A 27121-nucleotide genomic window follows, 5' to 3' on the forward strand; every position below is an offset into this window, starting at 1 on the left:
ATTTATGGCTCGATGGGCCCATGATACTTCAGGCCATCAGGGAAGAGATGCAACATATAGATGGGCTCGTGATCAAGGGGTGGACTTGACCATGGACACTATCGCACAGGTTATCCATGAATGTGAAACATGTGCTGCAATTAAGCAAGCCAAGCGGTTAAAGCCCCTGTGGTATGGAGGGCAATGGCTGAAATATAAATGTGGGGAAGCCTGGCAGATTGACTATATCACACTCCCACAAACTCGCCAAGGCAAGCGCTATGTGCTGGCAATGGTGGAAGCAACCACCGGATGGCTGGAAACATATTCTGTACCCCATGCCACTGCCCGGAACACTATCCCGGGCCTTGAGAAGCAGGTCTTGTGGTGACATGGCACCCCAGAAAGAATCGAGTCAGACAACGGGACTCATTTCCGAAACAACCTCGTAGACACCTGGGCCAAAGAGCATGGCATTAAGTGAGTGTATCATATCCCCTATCATGCACCAGCCTCTGGGAAAATTGAGCGATACAATGGACTGTTAAAAGCTACATTGAAAGCAATGAGGGGTGGAACTTTCAAACATTGGGATACACATTTAGCAAAAGCCACCTGGTTAGTCAACACCAGAGGATCTGCCAATCGGAGTGGCCCTGCCCAATCAGAATTTTTACATACTGTAGAAGGGGATAAAGTCCCTGTAGTGCACATGAAAAATATGTTAGGGAAAACAGTCTGGGTTACTCCTGCCTCAGGCAAAGGTAAACCCATTCGTGGGATTGCTTTTGCTCAAGGGCCTGGGTGCACTTGGTGGGTGATGCGGAAGGATGGAGAAGTCCGATGTGTGCCTCAAGGGGATTTGATTTTAGGTGAAAATAGCCAGAATTAAACTGTATGATATTAGTTGCTATATAACCCTGCTACTGTATGTTATCATTACTATAATTGTTATATGCTATATCCATAGTACTATAGTAAGAATCACTTGGATCAAGCAAGAAAGAACTGTGATAAAACTGAGCAAAGCGCAGTAGTGATGGAACCAGAACTGACTCCAGCATGCAACAATCCAACGGTGCACACCATCCTCCTGCTGCGCCCAATGTCACCTGCTCGTCACACCGCACTGAAGCCCAATTCTGCTCTACCGACTGAGAGGACTTTGCACCATCCCTCCTGCCCAGACAGACTGGTATGACAGATGGAGCCCAGAGTCGGAAACTAAATGAACTCAACAAATATTTTATGAACATAACCCATGAACTAAAGGAATGATATCTCTGTGTGTGTATACATATATATATATATATATATCTCATTGTTCATATGTCTCAAAGGGATGGAAAGGTGATGATGATTGATCAGGATGTAACTAAAGGTATGGGAACTGAGCATGACGTCAATGGTATAGAATAAGGGGTGGATACTGTCCTGGTTTCAGCTGGGATAGAGTTAACTGTCTTCCTAGTAGCTGGTACAGTGCTATGTTTTGAGTTCAGTATGTGAAGAATGTTGATAACCCTGATGTTTTCAGTTGTTGCTAAGTAATGTTTAGACTAAAGTCAAGGATTTTTCAGCTTCTCATGCCCAGCCAGCAAGAAAGCTGGAGGGGCACAAGAAGCTGGCACAGGACACAGCCAGGGCAGCTGACCCAAACTGGCCAACAGTGTATTCTATACCATGTGACGTCCCATCTAGTTTAGGAACTGGGAAGTGGGGGCAGGGAATCACCGCTCAGGGACTAGCTGGGTGTCGGTCGGCAGGTGGTGAGCAATTGCCCTGCGCATCATTTGTACATTCCAATCCTTTTATTACTACTGTTGTCATTGTATTAGTGTTTTCATTATCATTATTAGTTTCTTCTTTTCTGTTCTATTAAATCGTTCTTATCTCAACCCAGGAGTTTTACTTCTTTTCCCGATTTTCTCCCCCATCCCACTGGATGGGGGGGGAGTGAGTGAGCGGCTGCGTGGTGCTTAGTTGCTGGCTGGGGTTAAACCACGACAGTGATATCAAGGACTGATTGCACATATAGAATCCTTTAGACATAAACCGTTGACCAAGTCTGGGACTAAGTCTGGATCCAGCTGCACCTAGACTCCTCTCTGAGGAGTTTAAAACACAAGGGGTTCCATTTTGAACCTCGTGACTCAAGGGGAGTGTCTCCCTGACAGTTTTGTCTGACCCTGTCCTCTATGCAGTAAATACCAAGTGAACCTTGCCATCAAATCTTGTTAAGCCACTGTCACATTTAGTATCAAACTTTGTTAAATTGCTGTTTTATATCAATAAACATATTGCTACTTCTCTTTTCCGAGTGAAGTGCATCACTCCATCCACAACAGGAGAATGAAGCAATGAAAATGTTGTGCTATATTTGTGTAGGATGCTATATGATAAACTAAATAAAAGTGCAAAAAAGGAGCAAGTACACTGATTTTCCAGGGAAGTATCTTAAGTAGTCATGACAGAGTATCATGACAACTCTCTATGTGAATATAGTTATTTCATTATCCTTAGAGCAAACACACTAATCTAACATGTCTGGGAAGATGCATTCTCAGACTAGACTTGCTTTCCCTATTTCTTTGGAGGGCCTGAATTTCCTCCATTAGTTCAAAGTTAAATTTTCAACTTGGACATAAAAAGAAAGCAAAGTGCAAAGGAAATAAGTACTCAGTCATGATTCCATACCATGTTATACAGCAGTCATTAAGCTATTACTGACCAACATTTTTCCCCACACAGCATGCAATTAATGAGGCTGTGGAATACAAATAGGTTCTCCCCCACTCCAGCAACAGAAATTGATTCAATTTCAACAGCAATAGTCTGTCTTCAACAAAACTTCAACACCACTGAAAAAGAAACCTCAACTATCAGTTTAGTCCAGCTAATGAGCTAAATTCATTTCCTATTCCACAAGTTTCATGTCTTTCCATGGTTTAGTAACAAGTTTTAACAAATTATGAACTCAATGGATATAACTAATCTATCATTAACTGATTACTCTGATGGCAGAATTTATATCGTGTAAATGTCTCCTATTTGCATACTTTTTTTGGACACCATTCTCTCAATCTAATACTGGTAATTCTGACATTGGATCCATTGGAGAAATGCAGGAAATTTAGTGGATTTCCTAGTATGTCACATCTACTGGACTTGCCAGAATAAACCTATATTGAAGAGCTTCTTAAGAAAGATGGAATAGGAAAAGATGGTTCTTGAGTAGTCAGCAAAAAAAATGAAGCTTGGCATTGGAACACGAAACACCACAGACATCACAAACTCCTACAGGTTCTTGCATTAATGGTAACTTCAAGATAACTGCTTCCCAGTTCCATGAATGTAGTTAGCTTCTATCAAAAAGACAACACAGTCAACATCATCTATTTGCTACAGATTTACAATCACAAACAGTTAAAAAAATAAATCAGAGAATGGAGAAAAAGCAATAAACAAAACAGAACAAAAACAGTTTTTTAAAGCATTGCAGACTCGGAATTTGCAAACTGGGTGCATAATAATATGTAGATTATTTATAGTAAATATTTTTCCTTGTGCTTTTCAGAAAATGGAACCATATAAAACCTAAAAAAGATAGGCAGACAACTCCATTTTGGCCATCAACTAGAGATATGGACATGGAACTCAATCATAATCACTGATAGGAAAACATCTATTGTTCCTAAATTTAAAAAATAAAACTAAGCTAAAATAAAAAACACATGCCACTCCATGTTTTATAGCGTGAATGTCAGATACCTTTTTACCAACAGATGGGTCTCCAGTGGACTCTCGCAGCTGTGCCAATAAAAAAAGTTGGTTTTGAATAGATGGTTCATCAGTATGACAACTGCCAAATTCTGATCTTATCAGATGATTTTAAGAGAACCCTGTACCACAGTGTCATCAGACTATACCATTCAAAAGCATGCTTCCACAATCAAGGCACAGAATATGCATCTGACTCTTCCCAGATTTCCTGCATGGTCTCCGTGCCTCACCTCCATCTCCAAACACTTCTCTGTTTCACTATGTCGTGGTTTAACCCCAGCCAGCAACTAAGCACCACGCAGCCGCTCACTCACTTCCTCCCTACCCAGTGGGATGGGGGAGAGAATTAGAAAAAAAAAAAGTAAAACTCATGGGTTGAGATAAGAACAGTTTAATAGAACAGAAAGGAAGAAACTGATAATTATAATAATAACAATAATAAAATGACACTAATAATAATAAAAGGATTGGAATATACAAAACAAGTGATGCACAATGCAATTGCTCACCACTTGCCAACCAATGCCCAGTTAGTTCCCGAGCAGCGATCCCCCCCCAGGACAACTCTCCCCAATTTATATACTGGTGTGTGGTAGGTTGACCCTGGCTGGGCGCCAGGTGCCCACCAAAGCCATTCTATCACTCCCCCTCCTCAGCTGGACAGGGGGGAGAAAATATAACAAAAGGCTTGTGGGTCAAGATAAGGACAGTTTAATAAAGCGAAAGCAAAGGTCACGCGTGAAAGCAAAGGAAAACAAATGATGTTATTCTCTACTTCCCATCAGCAGGTGATGTCTGGCCACTTCCAGGGAAGCAGGGCTTCAATACATGTAGTGGTTGCTCCGGAAGACAAAATGCCCCCCTTCCATCTCCCTTTACTTAGCTTTTATATCTGAGCTGATGTCATATGCTATGGAATATCTGTTTGGTTAGTTTAGGTCAGCTGTCCTGGCTATGTCCCCTCCCAAGATCTTGCCCTGCCCCAGCCTGCCGTTGAGGGGGGCAAAAATGTTGGAGAGACAGCCTTGATGCTGTGCCAGCACTGCTCAGCAGTAGCCAAAACACTGGTGTGTTATCAACACCTTTCTAGCTACCAATGCAGAGCACAGCACTATGAGGGCTGCTATGGGGAGAATTAACTCCATCTCAGCCAGACCCAATACAACTGGGCATGACATCACATGCTATGGAATACCCCTTTGGCCAGTTTGGGTCAGGTGTCCTGGCTGTGTCCTGTCCCAACTTCCAGTGCCCCTCCAGCCTTCTTGTTGGCTGGGCATGAGAAGCTGAAAAATCCTTGACTTAGTCTAAACATTACTTAGCAACAACTGAAAACATCAGTGTGTTATCAACATTCTTATACTAAATCCAAAACATAACACTATACCAGCTACTAGAAGGAAAATTAACTCTATCCCAGCCGATACCAGGACACACTGAAATTCCCCAATGTTCTGGGTATAAAGTACCCAAAGATTCATGGACACAGGCTATAGTGTAGCCTTCTACAACTGCTGTCCAAGTCATTTAGGTCTACATGTTCTTGATAGCTTCAGAATTTTACAGTAAGGACAGCTGCATACCATATCAAAATAATTTAGGACAAGAAGAAATGAATCAATGTGAAATGTCTCAATTTAATGGGAAGAATCTTAATTGTCTAATATGGAATTAGTAAAAGACAGACTATTGCTTTATAGTTGCCCTATAGAGAGCTTCCCAGAGCCTCTTTCACTTAAAATTTTTGAAAATAACGCATTAGAAACTATTTTGAAAATGAGAAGGCTGTGGTGCTCCTTTTCACATCTTTCTATCTCTCTGGTGTTCACTCCATATCCCTCTCTTCACTGCCTTGCTGAATGTACACCCCCACCCACCCCTGTCCAAAAAAGTTTCATCCTTCCAGATAACTGCTATCTGCAGCCCACAGCATACTTATAAGGAGCATTCCCTGTCTTTGATCCTTTTCCTTTTATATTTCAGTAACTTTTATCTGTCCTGGTCCCCTAAAGGTATCTGTAAACTTTGTTATTTCATAACCATCCAGGAATTTCCCCAAAATGATGGTGGTTATTCTTACTGGAATACAGTCGGCAGAGCAGTATCGGGCTTCGCACCATCCCTCCTGCCCAGAAAGACTGTTATGACAGATGGAGCCCAAAGTCATGGACTAAATGAACTCAACAGACATTTTATAGGGATGGCCCATAGACTCTAAGGTGCCAGTCGGGCTGGCCCTGACAACCCCATCCCTGGAAACATTCAAGATCAGGCTGAACAGGGCTCTGAGCAACCTGATCTAGTTGAAGATGTCCCTGCTCATTGCAGGGGGGTTGGAATAAATGACCTTTAAAGGTCCCTTCCAACCCAAAATATTCTATGATTCTATGACCAAATTATTTACTAAATTCCAATGAGCTGAAGCAAAGGGATTAATAGCAGAAAACATACTGTGCCAATGTGGGAAATAGACCCTGCTTGAACTCTCTGAATGCAGACTGAGTTTGTAGCCCTGGCAACTGGAAGTTTTACTTATTTTAAAAGGCTTTTCCTTGTAAAATGTAATCATTTGACGTACATTTTATGAAGCAACAAAATAATATATGGTAAAAGATTTTAAGGTTGTATTTCACAGTAAACTTCAAAGGAAAAGTTTTATCTGTCTGATTACATAAAAAAAACCAAGGACACCAAACCCAAAGAAAATCTTCTCATTCCTTTCATAATTTTTCTTTCTTTTTCACTGAGAAATAATATGACCTGACCAATTCCAGAACATAAGTGTACTGGCTTTGGCTGGGATAGAGTTAATTTTCTTCATAGTAGCTTGTATGGTGCTATGGTTTGGATTTGTGCTGAAAAAGTGCTGATAATACAGAGATGTTTTAGCTGTTGCTGAACAGTGCTTACACAGAGTCAAGGCCTTTTCTGCTTCTCACCCCACCCCACCAATGAGCAGATGTGAGAGACTGTTAGAGTTAATGTCTCAAACATTGTGGTGGGGCAAGTTCTGCTTAAAGAACTCTGCATAACAACACACCCTGCACAGCAAGGAACCACAGGTGAAAAGCCCATCAGCACAGTCATCAGCAACAGGAGGGGAAGGGCATGCAGGAGGGTGCATAGCTCCCTGTTCTGATATAAAGATCAAACAACCGCCATGTCTGCAGGGAAGGGGAAGTTACTCCCCAAACAACCCCCAAGCCCACCGCCTGAAGGTTACACCTAATTGGCCTAATAAGTTCAAGTGCCCGCCCAAAGGAGGGGCAAGGATGCTAAAAGGAGATAAAAGGACACAAACTGAAGCCCCACACACGCGCACCCACCGGAACTGGACCTTTAGACTGACTGGACCAAGGCTGGACCCAGGACCGGTGAAATCTTTCTCTCTTCCTTTTTCTCTCTCTGTCTTGCTCTCTCTCTTTCTCTTTCCTTTTCCATAACGCCTACACCTCATCCCTTTAAGACATAAAACCGTTGACCAAGTCTGGGACTAGGAGTAGATCCAGCCACCCCTAGGCTCCTCTCTGAGAGGGAGTCTAGAAAAGCAAGGGGGTCTGCTCTGAACCTTGTGACTCAACGGGAGGGATCTCCTTATTCCCTGAATTGATGTATATGGTTACCATGGGTTACACGGGTTACTGAGGTAGTTCCATGCCAAGTCCTGTTGTGAGAAACCTCACCACCTACTGTTATGCTGATGTACTTAAGGAGTGATGTACTTAAGAAGACCACAAAGGTCTTGTGAAATAAGATACCCTTTGTATACACAAGGCATGCCGTGCTAACGACTGTGCCCCTGAAGAAGAACTAAAAGACTGATAAGAAGGGAACATCCTACCCCAGGAGGCGCCTAAAAGTTGAAAAATTGCTAATAGCCATGAAGTCAGCAAAAAAATCTTTGATAACTGGAGGAAAGGTAAAGGCGGCAGGGGGAGATCACGGCCACCGACTCAATTCAAGACCAAAAGACTTACCCCCCCACTCTCCTTGAGCATGCGCTGTAGAATAAAAGAACACTGTACCTTTAATTCGAAGCGGGGAAACTAACCCAATAGAAACTGTACTAGATAAGCGACTACCAGTAATAGTTTTGGGGAAGAACTTTGGAAATTGAATATGTATAACTGAACTGTATAAATTGCTTGCCCGTTTAGGCATGAGGTGTGCTAGTGCTAGCTATGTGGATTACCACCTAGCCCCCATCTTTGCGCAAACATGAATTGGAATAAAATACCTCTGCTCTGTGTGTATATTGGCGTTTCGCACACCGGGTAAACGACCCCACTTTTGGGACAACAATGCCTCCCAAGTTCAGTTTGCTTCTGCTATGAATCAAATGTTTAATTGGTCATTTGGTGTTGTTTCACCTTAATTTAGCCTGAGGGAATTCCAAATTCAACACTACTCCCTGGTCTGTCCAGCCCGGGTGGTGACAGTAGGCCAGGGGTGCACAAGAAGTTGTGAGGGGGGATAGCTGACCCCAACTGACCAAAGGGATATTCCATACCATATGACATCATGCTCAGCAATAAAAAGCTGGGGGAAGGAGGAGGAAGGGGGGAAGTTCAGAATTATGGCATTTGTCTTCCTAAGTAACCATTACATGTGATGAAGCCCTGCTTTCTTGGAAATAGCTAACCATATGCCTGTCAATGGGAAGTAGTGAATGAATTCCTTCAATTTGCTTTGTGCATGCAGCTTTTGCTTCACCATTAAACTGTCTTTATCTCAACCCACAAATTTTTGCATTTTTACCCTTCCAATTCTCTTCCCCGTCCCACTGTGGGGGGAGCGAGTGATCAGCTGTGTGGTGCTTAGCTGCCTACCAGGGTTAACCCACAACAATAAGTTATTATGTAATTTAAGATATCCTAAGTACTTGATCACTTTTCCTATCATTTAAAATAATATGTTTCAGATAGTGTGAACAGAAGGGCTTACATCAAACAAACTAAATAGAAAAATATTTAAACCAGTGTAAAGTTCAAAGGGAGAGAGTGTGCAAGAGAGAGCGAGAGAGTGATCTAAATACTGCAGAAGATCATTTTGGTGAAATGAAGCATGATGCAAGCAGCATACAAGGAGACCAATTTTACTGTCTTCAAAGGATAATCAAGAGGCCCTCATATTTGTAATACGTTGCTGCAGATTTTTACACTGCAGTAATTTCACTTAAGTATTATGCACTTCAGAAATTCCTCTTGTATTTTAATACATCTCTTAAGTCTAATCAGCTTTTCCATATCTAAACTACTTGCTTGATGTCAATTTTTAAAAATAAGATAGTTTTCATATTTAAAATCTATCTAGAATAAGTGTTTGCCAAAACATTTAAGCTGCACTACATTCAATAAAAAGTCACAGTGCTTATACACATGCCCTGTGAAGACCTACTTATCAATGTCCAAGAGCTCTGTATTTTACAGTATACTGTAGTGCCCTTCCTCAGAGGATGTCAAAGCAGTTAACGTCATCCTGGGCAAGCATTAATCTAAGTAAAATATTCCAGAAGTTGATCAGTTTTTGCAACAATGAAGCAGATTCTTCCCTTCACAAAAAAAATCCAAACCAAAAAATCAACACCCTCCCCAAAACCTCACATGCAAAACACCAACAACCCACTATCCAAAACACATACTTGACAAATTAGAGAAACCAGGGACTACAGTTTGTACATATTTGCTATTTAGAAAACACCTAAGTGTTATAGCCTGCAGTAAACCCCATAACCTTCAGGTATTCTGCTTGAACCACTAGATCAATTAACATCTTAATCTTCTTCTCTGCCTCTGAGTTTTCCTTCTCTCTCACTATCTGTTGTACCTTTGCTTGCTGTTTCCTTCTCTCGCTCTGTGTCCCTAACACTCCCACTCTCTTGCTGTCTCCATCTCTGAATTTTGTCTCACTCCCTTGTCTCCCTCTTTCTCGCTCTTTCTCTCTCTCCCCCACAGTCTCTCAGTTGTTCAGTCTCTTTCTTTCTAGTTCTGGCTCAATCTGTGGTACTCGCTCTCTCCCTCAATATCTAGCTTTCTCTGGCTCACTCATGCCATCTCACTGTCTCCCTCATTCTCGCTACCTTGCTCACTCTGTCTCGTGCTCACTCAGTGTGTCACCTGCCATCTCGTGCCCACTCCCATCATCTTGCGCTTGTTCTCATGCGTGCTGACACCTTGTGCTCATTTTCTCACCTGCTTGCACTTGCTTGCAGTCCCACTGTCTCATGCTTGTGACTGTGTCACTCTCTTGCTGCCTCGCTCTTGCTCCATCTAGTGATCACCATCTTTCTCTCGATCTCATGCTCACTCAAGCGTGCGCTCATCTCACTGTTTTGACCATTCATGCTCGCTCCAGCTCACTCCAACAGTGACACACGTGCTCAGTCTCTCACTTGTGCTCAGCTCCTCTTGCATGCTGTCTCACACTCTCTGTCTCATGCTTGCTCACTGTCTCACCCTCTCTCACTGTCTTGCATTTGCCATCTGTATTGGTTATATGTGGCAAGGTTTTGGTAGCAGGGGGGGTTACAGGGGTGGCTCCTGTAAGAAGCTGCTGGAAGCTTCCCCTGTGTTTGAGAGAGAGCGAGCCCATACCAGCCGGCTCTAAGACGGACCCGCCGCCGGCCAAGGCCGAGCCAATCAGTGATAGTGGTAACGCCTCTGTGATAACATTTTTAAGAAGGAAAAAAACTTGGGACGGGGAGAAAATAGCCACCGGAGCGAGGAGTGAGAACATGTAAGAGAAACAAGCCTGCGGACACCAAGGTCAGTGAAGAAAGAGGGGGAGGAGATGCTCCAGGCGCCGGAGCGAAGATTCCCCTGCAGCCCGTGGTGAAGACCCTGGTGAGGCAGGCTGTCCCCCTGCAGTCCAGGGAGGTCCACGGTGGGGCAGATATCCACCTGCAGCCCATGGAGGACCCCACGCCGGAGCAGGTGGGTTCCCGAAGGAGGCTGTGACCCCGTGGGAACCCTGCGCTGGAGCAGGTTCCTGGCAGGACCTGCGGATCTGTGGAGAGAGGAGCCCACGGAGCAGGTTTTCTGGCAGGACTTGTGACCCCGTGGGGGACCCACGCTGGAGCAGTGTGCTCCTGAAGGACTGCACACCGTGGAAAGGACCCATGCTGGAGCAGTTCGTGAAGAACTGCAGCCCGTGGGAATGGCCCACGTTGGAGAAAGTTCGTGGAGGACTGTCTCCCGTGGGTGGGACCCCACGCTGGAGCAGGGGAAGAGTGTGATGAGCCCTCGCCCTGAGGAGGTGAAGCGGCAGAAAATAACGTGTGATGACCGTAAACCCCATCCCTGTCCCCCTTGTGCCGCTGGGGGGGCTTGGTGGAGAAATCCGGGAGTGAAGTTGTGCCCGGGAAGAAGGGAGGGGTGGAGGGAAGGTGTTCTGAGATTTCGTTTTATTTCTCATTTACCTTACTCTGGCTGATTTGTAATAAATTGAGTTAATTTTCCCTAAGCTGAGTCTGTTTCGCCCGTGATGGTAATTAGTGAATGATCTCTCCTGTCCTTATCTCGACCCGCAAGTTTTTTGTTATATTTTTCTCTCCCCTGTCCAGCTGAGGATGGGGGAGTGATAGAACGGCTTTGGTGGGCACCTGGCGTCCAGCCAGGGTCAACCCATCACACCATCTCACTCAGTCTCACACTTGCCCTCACTGACTCGCACTCACTCGCTCTCACGGTCTTGCACTCATTCTTTCTCACAACTGCTGTCTCACTCGCTCTTGCCGTCTCATGTTCCCTCTCTTCCTCTTTTGCCTGTGCTCTTTTCCTCCCTCTCTTCCCCGCTGCCTCCTGGTCTCTCGCTTGAGCTGCCTTGCTCTCATTCTCGATAGTCTCCCCCCTCCACTACGTACTCATCTCCTTCTCTTGTTCCAGCTTGCCTTCTCATGTTTGTCTCCTCTCTCTCTCTCCCCCCCATGCTCGTATCCTTGTGCTCATCTTGTTCCTCTCCCTTGTGCATTCATCTCCTCTCTCTCATCTCCTCCCTTTCTCAATTGTGCTCATCCCCTCCCTGTTGCTAGTGTCCTCACACTTGCTCACACTTGTATCCTCGCGTTCATCTCCTCAAGTCTCATGCTTGCATTCATCTCCTGGCGCTTATCACCTAGCGCTTGCCACCCCATGCTCACCTCCTCACTCCCTTGCCTGCACTCACCTCCTCCCCCAGTCCATCTCCTCCTCGCACTCACCTCCTTAGTCTCGCTTGGCTCCTCACCCCCAGTCAGCTCACCCCCAGTCAGCTCACCCCCTCGCCTGCCTCCTTGCTCCCACTCACCTCCTTGCCCACTTGCCCCCTCGCCTGCCTCCTTGATCCTACTCACCTCCTCGCCCACTTGCTCCTGCTTAACCCCTTGCCCCCTTTCTCGTTCACCGTCCCCCTCTCGCCTGCCCTCTCACCCTCCCTCTCCCTCACTCTCTTGCTTGCCCTCACCCTCCCACTCTCCCTTTCCCTTGCTCACCCTCGCCCCCGCTCACTTGCGCCCTCTCACCCTCCCCCACTCGCTCTCCCACTGCCCCACTCACTGTTGCTCTCTTGCCCCTCTCGCTCACCCCGCCCTCTCGCTCGCCCCACACTCTCATGCGACCACACCCTCTCCCTCCCCATGCTCATTCTCCCTCTCGCTCACTCTCAAGCACTCACCCGTGCTCTCCTGCTCTCACTTCCACTTGCTCTTGCTCTCTCGTGCCCTTGCTTGCTCGCCCGCACATGCACTCACGCTCTCCCCCATGCTCCTGTTCCCCCCTTGTTTGCACTTGCACTCACCCTCCCTCAGTCTCTCTCCCTCCCTCTCTCGCCCCCTTATGCTTCCCTCACCTGCACACTCTCAGCCCCCTCTCTCACGCTCCCTCCCCCGCTCACCTGCTCCCCTCCCACTCCCTCTCGCTCACTCTTGCCCACTCTCCCTGGCTTGTGCTCCTTCCCTCTTCCCTGCCCCTGCTCTCTCACCCACCTGCCTCCTTGCTCTCTCGCTCTCCCTCTTGCCCACCCTCTTTCTGACTTCATTTAAATGAATGCTTAGAAAGGCAGAGGAGGAATGGATTTTACCCTATATTTCTTAACAGCAATATTTCCTTCCTTCACTATTGTCCAGCCACACAGGAAAATAAGCCATAAACAATATCAGATGTCATGACATTTCCAGATTTCCACCTGCTTTTTGGCAGATGTTAGAGCAACAGTTTAGGTCCTCCTCACTCTCACCCTCCCCTTCTCCTTCCTCCCTCTCTACAGTTCAAACATATAAAGACTTTTCAAAGACTTCAGACAGATTTAAGATTAAGTCTCTGACAGTCTAGATCAGACTCTTCTCTTTCACAGCTAAACCAAGATGGTAGTTAATTCCTTAATTCTCACTGGGCTTAGTCCAACAGCACTAATATAAGAAGCTAAAACAAACAAACAAACAAAAATTGAACAATGTATTGAATTATACACAAAACAGTTCCAATACTCATACTTACAGGCTGAGGCTGTTCTGCAATACAGCAGTTGAAACACAACCAGAACTCACTCATTGCTTACAGTCTGAAGTGCAAACACAGATGAAAAGCAGGATTCAATCTCTGCAAAAGTGTCTCCAAGTAGCAACTTCTTTAGATTGAATTATAATGGTTCCAATGTGAAAAGTTTCTCTGTTGAGCTTTTTCCCAAAGAAAAGTCAGTCTCAGGATAAACAGGTTGATTATTTTGGAGTCTTCTTTCAGAAGACTGGTCCCAGCACCACACAAGTGTTACATATGCTTCTTTGATTCCTAGCGTTATGTGAACCTGAAAAGAAAGAAGTAAATTACATCAGAAAGAAAGAAGATACAGAATCGCACACTCACAGCCAGCCACACACGCTAGTGATTTCTTGATGACATCTTGAATTACACAGTAGAAAGACACTAGCAAACAAGTCACACGCTTATTTCTTTTTAATAGCCATCTCTTAAAAGCACAGGAGCAGGCAATTCCAAAGTGTCAGAAGTCAAGCAAGCAGGGCAGAAGGCCAGCTTGGCTGAGCAGGGACCTTCTAGAACTTTGGCAGAAAAGGAAAGTTTATGGACATTGGAAGCAAGGACAGGCAACACAGGAGGACTACAGAGATGCCATTTGCCATTGTAGGGAGGAAATTCATGCAGCCAAAGCTCTATTAGAGTTCAAGCTGGCTAGTACTGTGAAGGACAACAAAAAGGGCTTTTTAAAATATGTTAACAGCAAAAGGAGGATCAGGGATAACACTGGTCTGTGTATTCAGTTTGCATGGCAAGGTTTTGGTAGCAGGGGGGTTACAGGGGTGGCTTCTGTGAGAAGCTGCTAGAAGCTTCCCCTATGTCTGACAGAGCCAATGCCAGCCAGCTCTAAGATGGACCTGCCGCTGGCCAAGGCCGAGCCAATCAGCGACAGTGGTAGCACCTCTGTGATAACATATTTAAGAAGGGAAAAAAAGTTGCAGCGGGCACAGAAACTGCCGCCGGAGAGAGGAGTGAGAACATGTAAGGGAAACAACCCTGCAGACACCAAGGTCAGTGAAGAAGGAGGGGGAGGAGATGCTCCAGGCGCCAGAGCAGAGATTCCCCTGCAGCCCGTGGTGAAGACCATGGTGAGGCAGGCTGTCCCCCTGAAGCCCATGGAGGTCCACGGTGGAGCAGATATCCACCTGCAGCCCATGGAGGACCCCATGCCGGAGCAGGTGGATGCCCCCAAAGGAGGCTGTGACCCCATGGGAAGCCTGTGCTGGAGCAGGCTCCTGGCAGGACCTGCAGATCCATGGAGAGAGGAGCCCACATTGGAGCACGTTTTCTGGCAGGACTTGTGACCCCGTGGGGGCCCACGCTGGAGCAGTGTGCTCCTGAAGGACTGCACACCATGGAAGGGACCCATGCTGGAGCAGTTCATGAAGAACTGCAGCCCATGGGAAGGACGCACGTTGGAGAATTTCATGGAGAACTGTCTCCTGTGGGAGGGATCCCACACTTGGAGCGGGGGAAGAGCATGAGGAGTCTTGCTCCTGAAGAGGATGAAGCAGCAGAGATAACGTGTGATGAACTGACCGTAAACCCCATTCCTTGTCCCCTTGCACCACTGGGGGAGGGTAAGTAGAGAATCCAGGAGTGAAGCTGTGCCCGGGAAGAAGGGAGGGGTGGGGGGAAGGTGTTTTAAGATTTGGTTTTATTTCTCATTACCCTACTCTGGTTTCATTGGCAATAAATTAAGTTAATTCTCCCCAATTCGAGTCTTTTTTGCCCGTAACGGTAATTGGTTGAGTGATCTCTCCCTGTCCTTATGTTGACCCACAAGCCTTTTGTTATATTTTCTTTCGCCTGTCCAGTTGAGGAGACGGAGTGATAGAGTGGCTGCGTGGTGCTTACTTGCTGGCTGGGGTTAAACCACAACAGTCTGCTACTTGATGAGGTCAGTCACCTCACAAATGGGGACATAGACAAAGCAGAGACATTTAATATCTTCTTCGCCTCTGTCTTTAACACCGACGATGGGCCCTGGGACTCCCAGAGCCCTGTGTTGGAAGACTGTGACTGGGGGGATGATAAACTCCCAGCCGACTCTGAACTTGTTCAGGACTTGCTGCTCCAGCTGAATGCGCACAAGCTTATGAGGCCCAATGGGATTCATCCCAGGGTACTGAAAGAGCTGGCTGATGCTATGGTGGGATCTCTCTCCATTATTTTTCAATGGTCTTGGGAGTCTAGAGAGGTCCCAGTTGACTGGAAGCTGGCAAATGTCCCAATTTTCAAGAAGGGTAAGAAGGAAGACCCTGGTAATTACAGGCCTGTCAGTCTCACTTCAGTGCCTGGTAAAATTATGGAGAAGGTCATTCTGGGAGTTACTGAAAAACACTTGAGAGACAATGCAGTCAATGGTCATAGCCAGCACAGGTTCACGAGGGGAAAGTCCTGTTCAACTAACTTAATTTCCTTTTATGACAAGATCACCCATCTAGTTGACCAAGGGAAGCCAGTAGATGTGGGTTTTTTTTATTTTAGCAAAGCTTTTGATACTGTCTCTCACAGTATCCTTCTGGACAAGATGTCCAGCATACAGCTAGACAAGTCCATAATACATTGGGTGAACAATTGGCTGACAGGTTGGGCTCAAAGAGTTGTAGTAAATGGGGTTACATCAGGCTGGCAGCCAGTCACCAGTGGGGTTCCCCAGGGCTCAGTTTTAGGGCCAGTGCTCTTTAATGGTTTTATAAATTATCTGGATGCAGGAATCGAATGTACATTAAGTTTGCCGACGATGTTAAACTAGGACGAGCTGTGGACTCCCTTGAGGGTAGAGAGGCCTTACAGAGAGATCTAGATAGACTAGAGAGCTGGGCAATCACCAACCATATGAAATTTAACAAGAGCAAGTGCTAGATTCTGCACCTGGGATGAGGTAATCCTAGTTATATGTACAAATTGGAGGATGAGAGGCTGGAGAGCAGCCCCACAGAAAGAGATCTGGGGATTTGGGTTGATGGCAAGTTGAATATGAGTCAACAGTGTGCCCTGGCAGCCAAAAGGGCCAACCGTGTCCTGGGGTGCATCAAGCACAGCATAGCTAGCCGGTCAAGGAAGGTGATTGTCCTACTCTACACTGCACTGGTGCGGCCCCACCTCGAGTACTGTGTGCAGTTTTGGGCACCTCAATATAAGAAGGACATCAAACCATTAGAGTGTGTCCAGAGGAGAGTGACCAAGATGGTGATAGGTCTCAAGGGAAAGACTGAGTGGTTGAGGTAATTTGGTTTGTTCAGCTTCAAGAAGAGAAGGCTGAGAGGTGACATCATTGCAGTCTACAACTTCCTCAAGAGGGGCAGCGGAGGGGGAGGTGTTGATCTCCTCTCTGGTGACCAGTGATAGGACATGAGGAAATGGTATGAAGTTGCCTCAGGGGAAGTTCAGATTGGACATTAGGAAAAGGTTCTTCACTGAGAGGGTGGTCGGTCACTGGAAGAGGCTCCCCAGGGAAGTGGTCACAGCACCAAGCCTGTCAGAGTTCAAGGAGCATCTGGACAACGCTTAGTCATATGATTTCATTTTAGGTAGTCCTGGGAGGAGCAGGGAGTTGGACTTGATGATCCTTATGTGTCCCTTCCAACTTGACATATTCTATGATTCTACAGTGAGTAGCGAAAATGGCATATACCAGAAATTCAAGTGAGGCTGAAATTCTCTAACTCCTGTTAGGCGAACCAGCATCAAGAACTGGCATCCAATTTTCCAGCAGCCATCTATGTTTGATCTATTCCTAACTTTCACTATCTTAATGGAAAATGACAACTGACCGTACTTTAACTTCTTAAGGAATTCTGCTTATTGACACTTCATATTTCTCAATGGAAAAATTACCCAGTCCATTGAGAGCAAGGTAGCAAGGTTTAAATACTATTTGACCACAATCCTGTAGCACAGCTGTTAAGCAAAAATATGCTTTTCAAAATTTAGAGAAAAAAGCATCTCCGTATTCTGAAAACTTCACACCTTAACTAGAACTAGGAATTTTCCAGAAATCTTTGTTGGAAGTACCCTGATAGGTATTCTTTGAAATAATATTGACATTTTTTAAAAGTTGAAGGGAGGGGTTCAAACTAGTTACTGAAGCTGCTCTGAAAGCCATGTTTCTCTCACCAGGCCAGATGTACTTGCAGAAGCCCTCTTCTTCTCTTCCCCCTAGCAGGGCAGGGACTTCTAGGAACTTTGGCAATGCTTTTAATGCACCAATTCTCTTTTGTACTCTCAGATCCCAAGAAACCCGATTTGCAAGTAACTCTGCCGGACAAAGCACAATATAGCCTGAAAACCTTTTTTCACTTCCTCATAACTTTCCCATAGCTTCCCCAAAATGCTCCATGTTTAGTTTCAAGTTAAGAATAAAAACATTGAGGAAACTTCTTCAAAGTTTAAGTTATACTTTTTTATGCATTTTTAAACACTAAAAGCATAGGTCTTGATTCTGTACAGTGACCCATTTTATTAATGTCCTTTCCTTTATGATGAGGTTTAGTCATAATGTTCAAAAGTTACTTATAATTAGAGATTTTCTTATAAGGGTTTTATTTTTTGATCATTGGTCATTTGGAGTAATTTTTTTTCCTCCCTACTTATATTGAAAGTTTTCATTATTTCCTTAAGTAACAAATTCATAGCCATGAAGGACCATAATATTATGAGAATGTGTTGCTTCTGAATGAAGTTTCAAAGAATACTGTAAATGGTGCGGCAGGATATCCTTTTATACACAAGGAAAGAACAATAACTTTACCAAATAAAAAAATACACATCTCTCTACCAGGTTTTTTAAAAATTATTTTAAAACAAATATTTTGAGGAAAAAAAGACTACTCCATAACATATATATAAAAATAGCCAAGCAAGCATAGAGTTAGCTTAAAATACAAGCACATGGTGCATAAAAGACAGATATCCAACACTGAAATGCAACTTCAATGGAGATACCAGTATTATGACCTAGTTAAGATGCAAACTGCTGTGAACATAGGCAGTTTCAAAATGTTCCAGAAACATTATTATAACAAAGTATGTATTCTTAACAGAACAGTTACTACTGTTCTGAAATCTGAATATACAGGAAGTTAAATTGTCTCTTCAGAAATGACCTGCTTATCACACCAAGAAACACCAAATTGTATCCCCTGTGTACCTATGAAAAGTTCAAGGCATTTATTGCTAAAAATGCCCATTTGGAAAATGCCCTGTGGGGCAGACCTCAATCTTGACTAAGTTATCTAGAGTTTTACTGCCAATATAACCATTGTAAACCTGAAATTATTTAGCCTTCCTATGAAATGACCCATGTATACAGTGGTATATGGTTTACCTACATTGACAGGTATCCAGTGAGGAGAAAAAGCCTAGAAGAGACTCATAATTTCAGATGCTATGAGTTATTTTTCCAACTAGTTTTAAGACAAATTGTACATACCTGCAAATGTGAAACAGGCTCATTTCAGCTCCTCAAACTGATAGCTGCTGACAAAATCATGAGCAACTTGCAATGCTGTCCTGGTTTCAGCTGGGATAGAGTCAATTGTCTTCCTAGTAGCTGGTATAGTGCTACGTTTTTAAGTTTGGTATGAGAGGAATGTTGATAACACACTGATGTTTTCAGTTGTTGCTAAGTAATGTTTAGTCTAAAGTCAAGGATTTTTCAGCTTCTGATGCCCAGCCAGCAAGAAGGCTGGAGGGGCACAAGAAGTTGGGAGGGGACACAGCCAGGGCAGCTGACCCAAACTGGCCAAAGGGGTATTCCATACCATGTGATGTCATGCCTAGTATATAAACTGGGGGGAGTGGGGGTGGGGGGGGATCGCCGCTCAAGGACTAACTGGGCGTCGGTTGACAGGTGGTGAGCAATTGCATTGTGCATCATTTGTATATTCCAATCCTGAACAGGAAATATTTTTGACGTATGCATACTATTACTTTACTATATTAAATATATTTATATAATGTGTAACATATTCTACTGTATGTATATACATACACACGCCACATACTGTAATACACTGAATAAAATTTAGACTAGAATAGAATAGTTCAGTTGGAAGGGACCTACAATGATCATCTAGTCCAACTGCCTGACCAATTCAGGGCTGACCAAAAGCTAAAGCATGTTATTAAAGGCATTATCTAAAGGCCTCTTAAACACTGACAGGCACGGGACATTGGCTACCTCTCTATGAAGCCTGTTCCAGTCTTTGACCACCCACTCGGTAAAGAAATGCTTCCTAATGTCTAGTCTGAAGCTCCCCTGACGCAGCTCTGAAGACATCAGAAAAAGAGATCAAAACCTCCCTGTCCACTTCCCCTCGTCAGGAAGCTGTAGAGAGCATTGAGGTCGCCCCTCAGGTCTCCTTTTCTCCAAACTAGACAAACCCAAAGTCCTTAGCTGCTACTCATAGGACATGCCTTCCAGCCCTTTCACCAACTCTGGATGCATTCGAGTACCTTAACAACCTTCTTAAACTGTGGGGCCCAAAACTGCGCACAGTACTCGAGGTGAGGCCACACCAGTGCTGAATACAGCAGGATCATCACCTCTTTTGATTGGCTGGTTATGCTGTGTTTGCTGTACCCCAGGATGCCTTTTGCCCTCTTGGCTGCCAGGGTACACTGCTGACTCATATTGAGCCTGCTGTCAACCAGCACCTCCAGATCCCTTTCTGCAGAGCTGCTCTCCAGCCACTCCTCTCCCAATCTATACTTGGGTCAGGCATTCCTCTGTCCCAGGTGTGAGAGACTGAAAGAGTTAATGTCTCAAACATTGTGGTGGGGCAAGTTCTGCTTAAAGGCAAACCCTGCACAGCAAGGAACCAAGGTGAAAAGCCCATCAGCTCAGACATCAGCAACAGGACAGGGAGGGCATGCTGGAGGGTGCACAGCTCCCTGTTCTGATAAGCTGTTCTGATACAAAGATCAAACAACTGCCATGTCTGCAGGGAAGGAGAAGTTACTCCACAAACGACCCCCAAGCCCAAAGGCTCACAAACTGCTCATTAACCTGAGGAGTTTGGGTGCCCACCTGAAGGAGGGGCAAGGATGATAAAAGGACACCAACTGAAGCCCCGGGCGCGCAAGCCCACCGGAACTGGGCCCCTCGGCTGACTGAACCAATGCTGGACCCAGGACCGGTGAAATCTTTCTCTCTTCCTTTTTCTCTCTCTGTCTTCTCTCTTTCCTTTTCCTTTTCCACAATCCCTACACCTCATCCGTTTCAAGACATAAACTGTTGACCAAGTCTGGGACTGAGAGTAGATCCAGCCACCTCTGGGCCCTTCTCTGAGGAGGAGTCTAGAAAGCAAGGGGGTCTGCTCTGAACCTCGTGACTCAACAGGAGGGATCTCCTTATTCCCTGAACTGATGTATATGGTTACATGGTTTACAGAAGTAGTCTTATGCCAATTCCTGTTGTGAGAAACCCTGCCACCTACTACCACGCCTCCCCAGTTCAGTCTGCTTCTGTCATAAATAAAATCTTTAACTGATCGTTTGGTGTCGTTTCACCTTAATTTAGCCTGAGGGAATTTAGAATTAAACATGACTCCCTGGTCTGTCCAGTCTGGGTTGTGACACCAGGTGCAGAATCCAGCATTTGGACTTGTTAAATTTCATCCCATTAATCATTGCCCAATGCTCCAATCTATCTAGATCCCTCCGCAAGGCCTCTTGTCCCTCAAAAGAGTCAACAGCACCTCCCAGTTTGGTATCATCAGCAAACTTGCTAATGGTGCATTCAACTCCTGCATCCAGATCATTGATAAATATATTGAACAGGACTGGCCCTGGAATTGAACCCTGAGGAATGCCGCTGGTGACCGGTCGCCAGCCAGATGTAGCCCCATTCGCTACAGCCCTTTGAGCCCTGCCATTCAGCCAGTTCTTCACCCAGTGCACTGTGAACCTGTTCATTCCACAGTTGGACAACTTGTCCAGAAGGGTGCTGTGAGGGACAGCATCAAAGCCTTACTAAAATCCAGAAAAACTACATCCACCGCCTTCCCTCCGTCCACTAAGCGGGTGACCTTATCATAGAAGGAGATCAAATTAGTTAGACAGCACTTTCCCTTTGTGAACCCATGTTGACTGTGCCTGAGGACTGCATTATTCTTTAAATGCCTTTCAATAGCACCCAGTATGATCTTCTCCATCATTTTTCCAGGTATTGAGGTTAGACTAACAGGTCTGTAGTTCCCTGGGTCTTCCCTCACGCCCTTCTTGTAAATTGGAATTACATTGGCTAGCTTCCAGTCAGCAGGGACCTCCCCAGACTCCCAAGACCTTTGGTAGATGATCGAGAGGGGTCCTGCCATAACATCTGCTAGTTCCTTCAATACTCTGGGATGAATCCCATCAGGCCCCATGGACTTGTGAACATTCAGCTGATACAGCTGGTCCCCTACAATTTGAGTGTCCAGAAATGGAAAGTCACTCTTCCCACACTCGTGGTCCTCTGACTCAGGGGACTGGGCAGCCCAAGGTCTATCAGTATTATTAAAGACTGAGGTAAAAAAAGCATTGAATGCCTCCACTTTTTCTTCATCCCTATTAGCCAGACGACCATCTTCAACAAGTATCAGTCCAATGTTTTCTTTAGACCTCCTCTTGCTATTAACGTACTTAAAAAAGCCTTTCGTGTTGTCTGACACAACACTGGCCAGTTTCAACTCTAATTGAGCTTTGGCCTTTCGTGTCTTCTCCCTGCATATATGAACCACGGCTCTGTAATCTTCCTGCGAAGCCTGACCTCCCTTCCAGAGATCATACAATTTCTTTTTCCTCTTGAGCTCCATGAGGAGTTCCCTGTTCAGCTGAGCTGGTCTTCTGCCCCCCTTGCTTGACTTTCAACACAAGGGGATTGCCTGCTCCTGTGCTTCTAAAAGGTGGTTCTTAAAGACTGACCAGCACTCATGGACTCCTAAGCCCTCAAAAGCAGATTCCCAGGGCACTCTGCTAAATAGCTCCCTGAATAGCTTAAAGTTTGCTCTCCTGAAGTCCAGGGTAGCAACTCTGCTGAACTTTTTTCTCACTACACTGAAATTTTTGAACTCAACCATTTCATGATCACTGTGGCCAAGACAGCCACCTACCATCACACCTCCCACGAGTCCTTCTGTATTCACAAATAGCAAGTCCAGGAGGGCATCTTTCCTAGTTGGCTCCCTGAGTACCTGTGACAAGAAGTTATCTCCTACAAACTTCAAGAATTTCCAAGACCTGCTTGTCACAGCAGTATGATATTCCCAGGTGATGCCTGGGAAGTTGAAATCTCTCATAAGGACAAGGGCTACTGTTGCAAATATTCTGGTAAAGAAATTAAAATTTAATCACATAAAAGAATTTGGTTTGATTAAGAAGTAGAAAATTGTGAAGCATAGGTATGGGAGTGTTAAGTTTGAAATGTAGTCATAGGAACTTTAGAAAATGTACTATGTGTAACCATAAAAATTCAAGTATTGTCTAAAATCAGTTAACCACAGAAACTTTGACAAAGATTTGTTGCGTTTTGTTTTAAGAAACTAAGGAAACTGTTATGGACACCAGTTTGCTGCTTGGAAACCCCTTACCCTTCCCACCTCGATCTAATTATCGAGGATTCCAATCAGTAGAGTTAAGTGAGATTAACCAATGATTGTTTTAACATAAGAATATTAATAACATGGTGTGACTGAAGGACCAATTATTAGAAAGGTTAAATTTAAGAATAGACATAGTATGCATTTTTATGTAAACTAATATAGACGATGGTGAGAATTGTACTGCGCAGAATCACCCAAGAGAGGTCAAGAAGCGGACAAGTGAGGAAGACTATGGAAGACCACCAGAGGGCTCCTGAAGACCACCAGAGACCTTCACTGCGCCTGCATGAAGAGACATTTACATATGCTAATGATTTATCGGAAAGTTAATGATTATGTATAACATTTTCTAGAAATTTAGTGAATATAACAGGTGTGTATTTAACCTGCATAGTTAGACTAGCCAGGTGCACACGATAGTGTGCCCAGCGCTGCAATAAAGGAGTGCCTGCTTCTTAACTTCTCATTGCTGTTAAGGAGTTTTATTCTGGATTTCGGTAACACTACTGATCCAGAAATTTCTCCTAATTGCCTATAGAATAACTCATCAGTGCTTACAACCTGGCTGGGCGATCGGTAGTAGACACCCACTACAACATCTCCTTTGTTTTCCATCCCCCTAATCCTCACCCAGAGGCTCTCTACCACATCATCACTAACTGCAAGGGCTGTACTATCAAACCTCTCCCTTACGTAGAGTGCGACACCTCCACCTCGCCTGCCCTACCTATTCCTCCTGAACAGCCTGTAGCCCTCCACCCCAGCACTCCAGTCGTGGGACTCATTCCACCAAGTCTCACTAATACCAATGATATTGTAGCTCTGGGAGCTGACCAATGCTTCCAGTTCATCCTGTTTGTTTCTCATACTGCGTGTGTTGGTGTACAAGCATTTCAAATGCCTTCCATGCTCCCAGGAACAGTGTAAATGTTCCCACTAGCATTGCCACCCTCAGGCAATGCCATACCAATCCTTGGCTTACCTACTGCAATCCTGTTGGTATCCCCTTCCTCCATCGATTATAGTTTAAAGCTCTCTTGATCAGTCCCACCAGCTTACACCCAAAGACACATTTTCCCCATCAGTAATTATTTATTAAAATTATTTATTAAAAATAATTTGGTATTTTCAAACTCCATAAAGACAAAAACAGTTCTTTCAACTGTATAGATGGCAAAGAGAGGACCAAGACATCATACCTAGCCTCTTCCAGTTTGTTACTTGGGACACAGTCAGACAAACTGTCCTGGATATATCTGGATTCAGTGGGTAGTCTCTTGACTGTTCATTCTCAGCCCTTCTTCTGCCTCAAGACTTGGGCTATTTCACAGCACCAGACAAGCAGGCAAATTGGTGATATTTGGAGCACCTTCTCTGCCAAATAAGTGGGAAGGCTGGTGGGAGGAGCCACCAACTACCCAGCTTGCTGCAAGCAGATCAGCCTGCCCTGTGGGGCAAGCCCTGGAGCAGGAACTCTGCTCCCCACACTCAGCTTCTTGGCCCCTGGGTAAGGCCTCACTGATGTCATGCATATCTGCAATTAGCTTCAAGAACTACTCAGTTTAGTACAGATAAGTGACAGCTTTTTTAAAAGCTGGAGGAGATAACAGATGGATATTTAGATTACTAACATTTCCTTTTTACTCCCCAGTAAAAAACTGATTAATCTACAGCACATTTTACTCATTCATTCTGATTGCAGAATTGCTTCAGCCAGTTGGCTTCCATGTACCCATGCACCTGCTGCTGTTAATTCTCTTCCCTAAAACCACTGCTTTTTATTTGCTCTTAAGTATATTTTGCACTAGAAACACCCTTCCTATTCTCTTACTAATACATACTAGACTAAATTTATGTCACATAATAAAAATTATGTTCATTAAGAGGCAGAACTACTACATGAAATTTGCAGAGTCATGTCAACTATTCAATGTGACCTACTTGAAAATTAATCAGAACTGTATTTTTTCCTTCTAAAAAACATAAGTTTAGGGGAGAAAAAAGTACATCAAAAGACATTGAGTCACATGAAAGGAAACTAACTTTCAAGCTCCATTCTCAATTCACCCAGTGCATCTAACAGCAAAGATGGGACAGAATGCCACTGACATTTCTCACCATGTTGCAGTTCTCAACGCTACATCTGCTACACTGAGAATTATTTTGCTTAACATACAACAACTCTGCAGCATAAAAAATAAGCCATTCTAAAGAGAAGAGCACACACAGTTGTAAATCTGCTCTATGTTTCTATGTGGGGCAATAAAGAAGATTTGAATAGCATGACATTTTTGTTCAATTTACTTTCACAGTCATTGGTTTAATTGTTAATCTTGCTGGTGGTAGAATTTTTTTCTTGTACACTAAAACTTAACTCACAGCAAAGCTATCTGCTTCTCAATTTGAAGCAGTCTAAGAAACAATACCTTCTACCTCACTACCAGGTGTTCAGAAAAGAAACAGATATTGCCAACGCATTATCAACCACAGGCCTTGCGCTATCTGGAATCTGAACTAGGGTCTTATTTCATTAAATACAAAAATTAACAAGTTCTCCAGCTCTTCTTATCAGGCTTCTTTCACAGGACTGACTAGAGAGTTCAGTTTTTAATTAGATAGTAGCTTCAGAAGACTGAAGAAATGCCTACATCTGAAAGTTTCTGAAACTGTTAGCTCAAAGCCAGATAGCATTTGCTACTTATTTCCTATTAGTTTTCAGTTACAGCTATGTTCCTAGACAATGATTTTTGCCTTTGAAAGACTCCCATCTGTGAATTATATTAAGAACAAACTACATTATTAAAGAAATCAGAAAACCTGTTCTGAAAAAAACCTCAGAAATGTTCTGGATATGAAACTGGATTAGCCCTTCATCACATACACTGTGTCTACACAAGGAGGTTGGTGCACTGTCATCCAAGATATGATTTCACTGCATAATAGTGACTCTGCACTTAATCTGCCTCCCATGCAGATACTTCCTGAAGCGCTGAGGGTGTCCATGTGCAAGGGAGCTAACTTTCACAAGTAGTATAGGGTACCCAATCCAGAGGTGATTTGAGCACACTACAGAGAATTAGTGTGGACTAGTTATTACACCTTCCATATATATAAATATGACCCAGATTCACCTAACCTCAGAGCACAATCCTTCACCAGATGTTGCCACCTGCCTCTCATGTGCTTTGTACCTCATCCCTCTGCATGGGCATCTTTGTGTAAAGGGTGTTTATGCACTATGGCACCAAGAGTTGGAACTAACCTTGTTTTTAAGACACACCCTAAAACGCTATGTATTGCTCTAATTCATAAAGGAATCAAAGCTGCATCATGTCAAAGCTAAAATAACTATATCTAGGTTCCTGTAACAAAAAAACCCTAGATTTAAAGGAATCTTTTTTCTACCCTTTTTATTCTAGCAATTTCATGCATGAAATGATCAATGGGTACTGTGCTTTTACAAAACATTTACTTATTTACCAATAATCAATATATACTACCTCAAGAAAAGCTCAAAGGCAGCTCAGATATTTTTGTATGACAGTACTGCTTCAATTTCACAGAAAGATTCTATTGCCTTTAGAGGGGAAAGATAGATGCTTATGCTTACTATAGATATGAATTTCTTAGTTGATGCCAGCTTGCATCGGCTTTGTGTGGCAAGGTTTTGGTAGCGGGGGGGGGGGGGGGGTGTTACAGGGGTGGCTTCTGTAAGAAGCTGCTGGAAGCTTCCCCTGTGTTCGAGAGAGAGCCAATACCAGCCGGCTCTAAGACGGACCCACCGCTGGCCAAGGCCGAGCCCATCAACAACAGTGGTAACGCCTCTGTGATAACATTTTTGAAGAAGGGAAAAAGTTGCGGGACAGACAGAAACAGCAGGAGAGAGAGTGAGAACATGTAAGAGAAAAAACCCTGCAGACACCAAGGTCAGTGAAGAAGGAGGGGGAGGAGATGCTCCAGGCGCCGGAGCAGAGATTCCCCTGCAGCCTGTGGTGAAGACCATGGTGAGGCAGGCTGTCCCCCTGCAGCCTGTGGTGAAGACCATGGTGAGGCAGGCTGTCCCCCTGCAGCCCGTGGAGGACCCCACGCCGGAGCAGGTGGGTGCCCAAAGGAGGCTGTGACCCCGTGGGAAGCCCACACTGGAGCAGGCTCCTGGCAGGACCTGCAGATCCGTGGAGAAAGGAGCCCATGGAGCAGGTTTTCTGGCAGGACTTGTGACCCCGTGGGGGACCCACACTGGAGCAGTGTGCTCCTGAAGGACTG

General features: G+C 44.6%; 1 protein-coding gene across 2 annotated transcripts in view; it reads right to left on the reverse strand.

Annotated features, from left to right (window-relative positions):
- Positions 1-27121, reverse strand: part of LOC138683427 (CDC42 small effector protein 2-like) — a 109869-nt gene that overhangs the window by 45486 nt on the left and 37262 nt on the right. For both annotated transcript variants that reach the window (XM_069775163.1, XM_069775164.1), the window contains exon 2: positions 13233-13539. In XM_069775163.1, coding sequence (XP_069631264.1) covers positions 13233-13286 — 54 coding nt within the window. In that variant the 5' untranslated portion in view covers positions 13287-13539. The remainder of the gene's footprint in view (positions 1-13232; positions 13540-27121) is intronic.

This window comes from Haliaeetus albicilla, chromosome W (genome assembly GCF_947461875.1).
Source record: "Haliaeetus albicilla chromosome W, bHalAlb1.1, whole genome shotgun sequence".
NCBI classification, from domain to species: Eukaryota; Metazoa; Chordata; class Aves; order Accipitriformes; family Accipitridae; genus Haliaeetus; species Haliaeetus albicilla.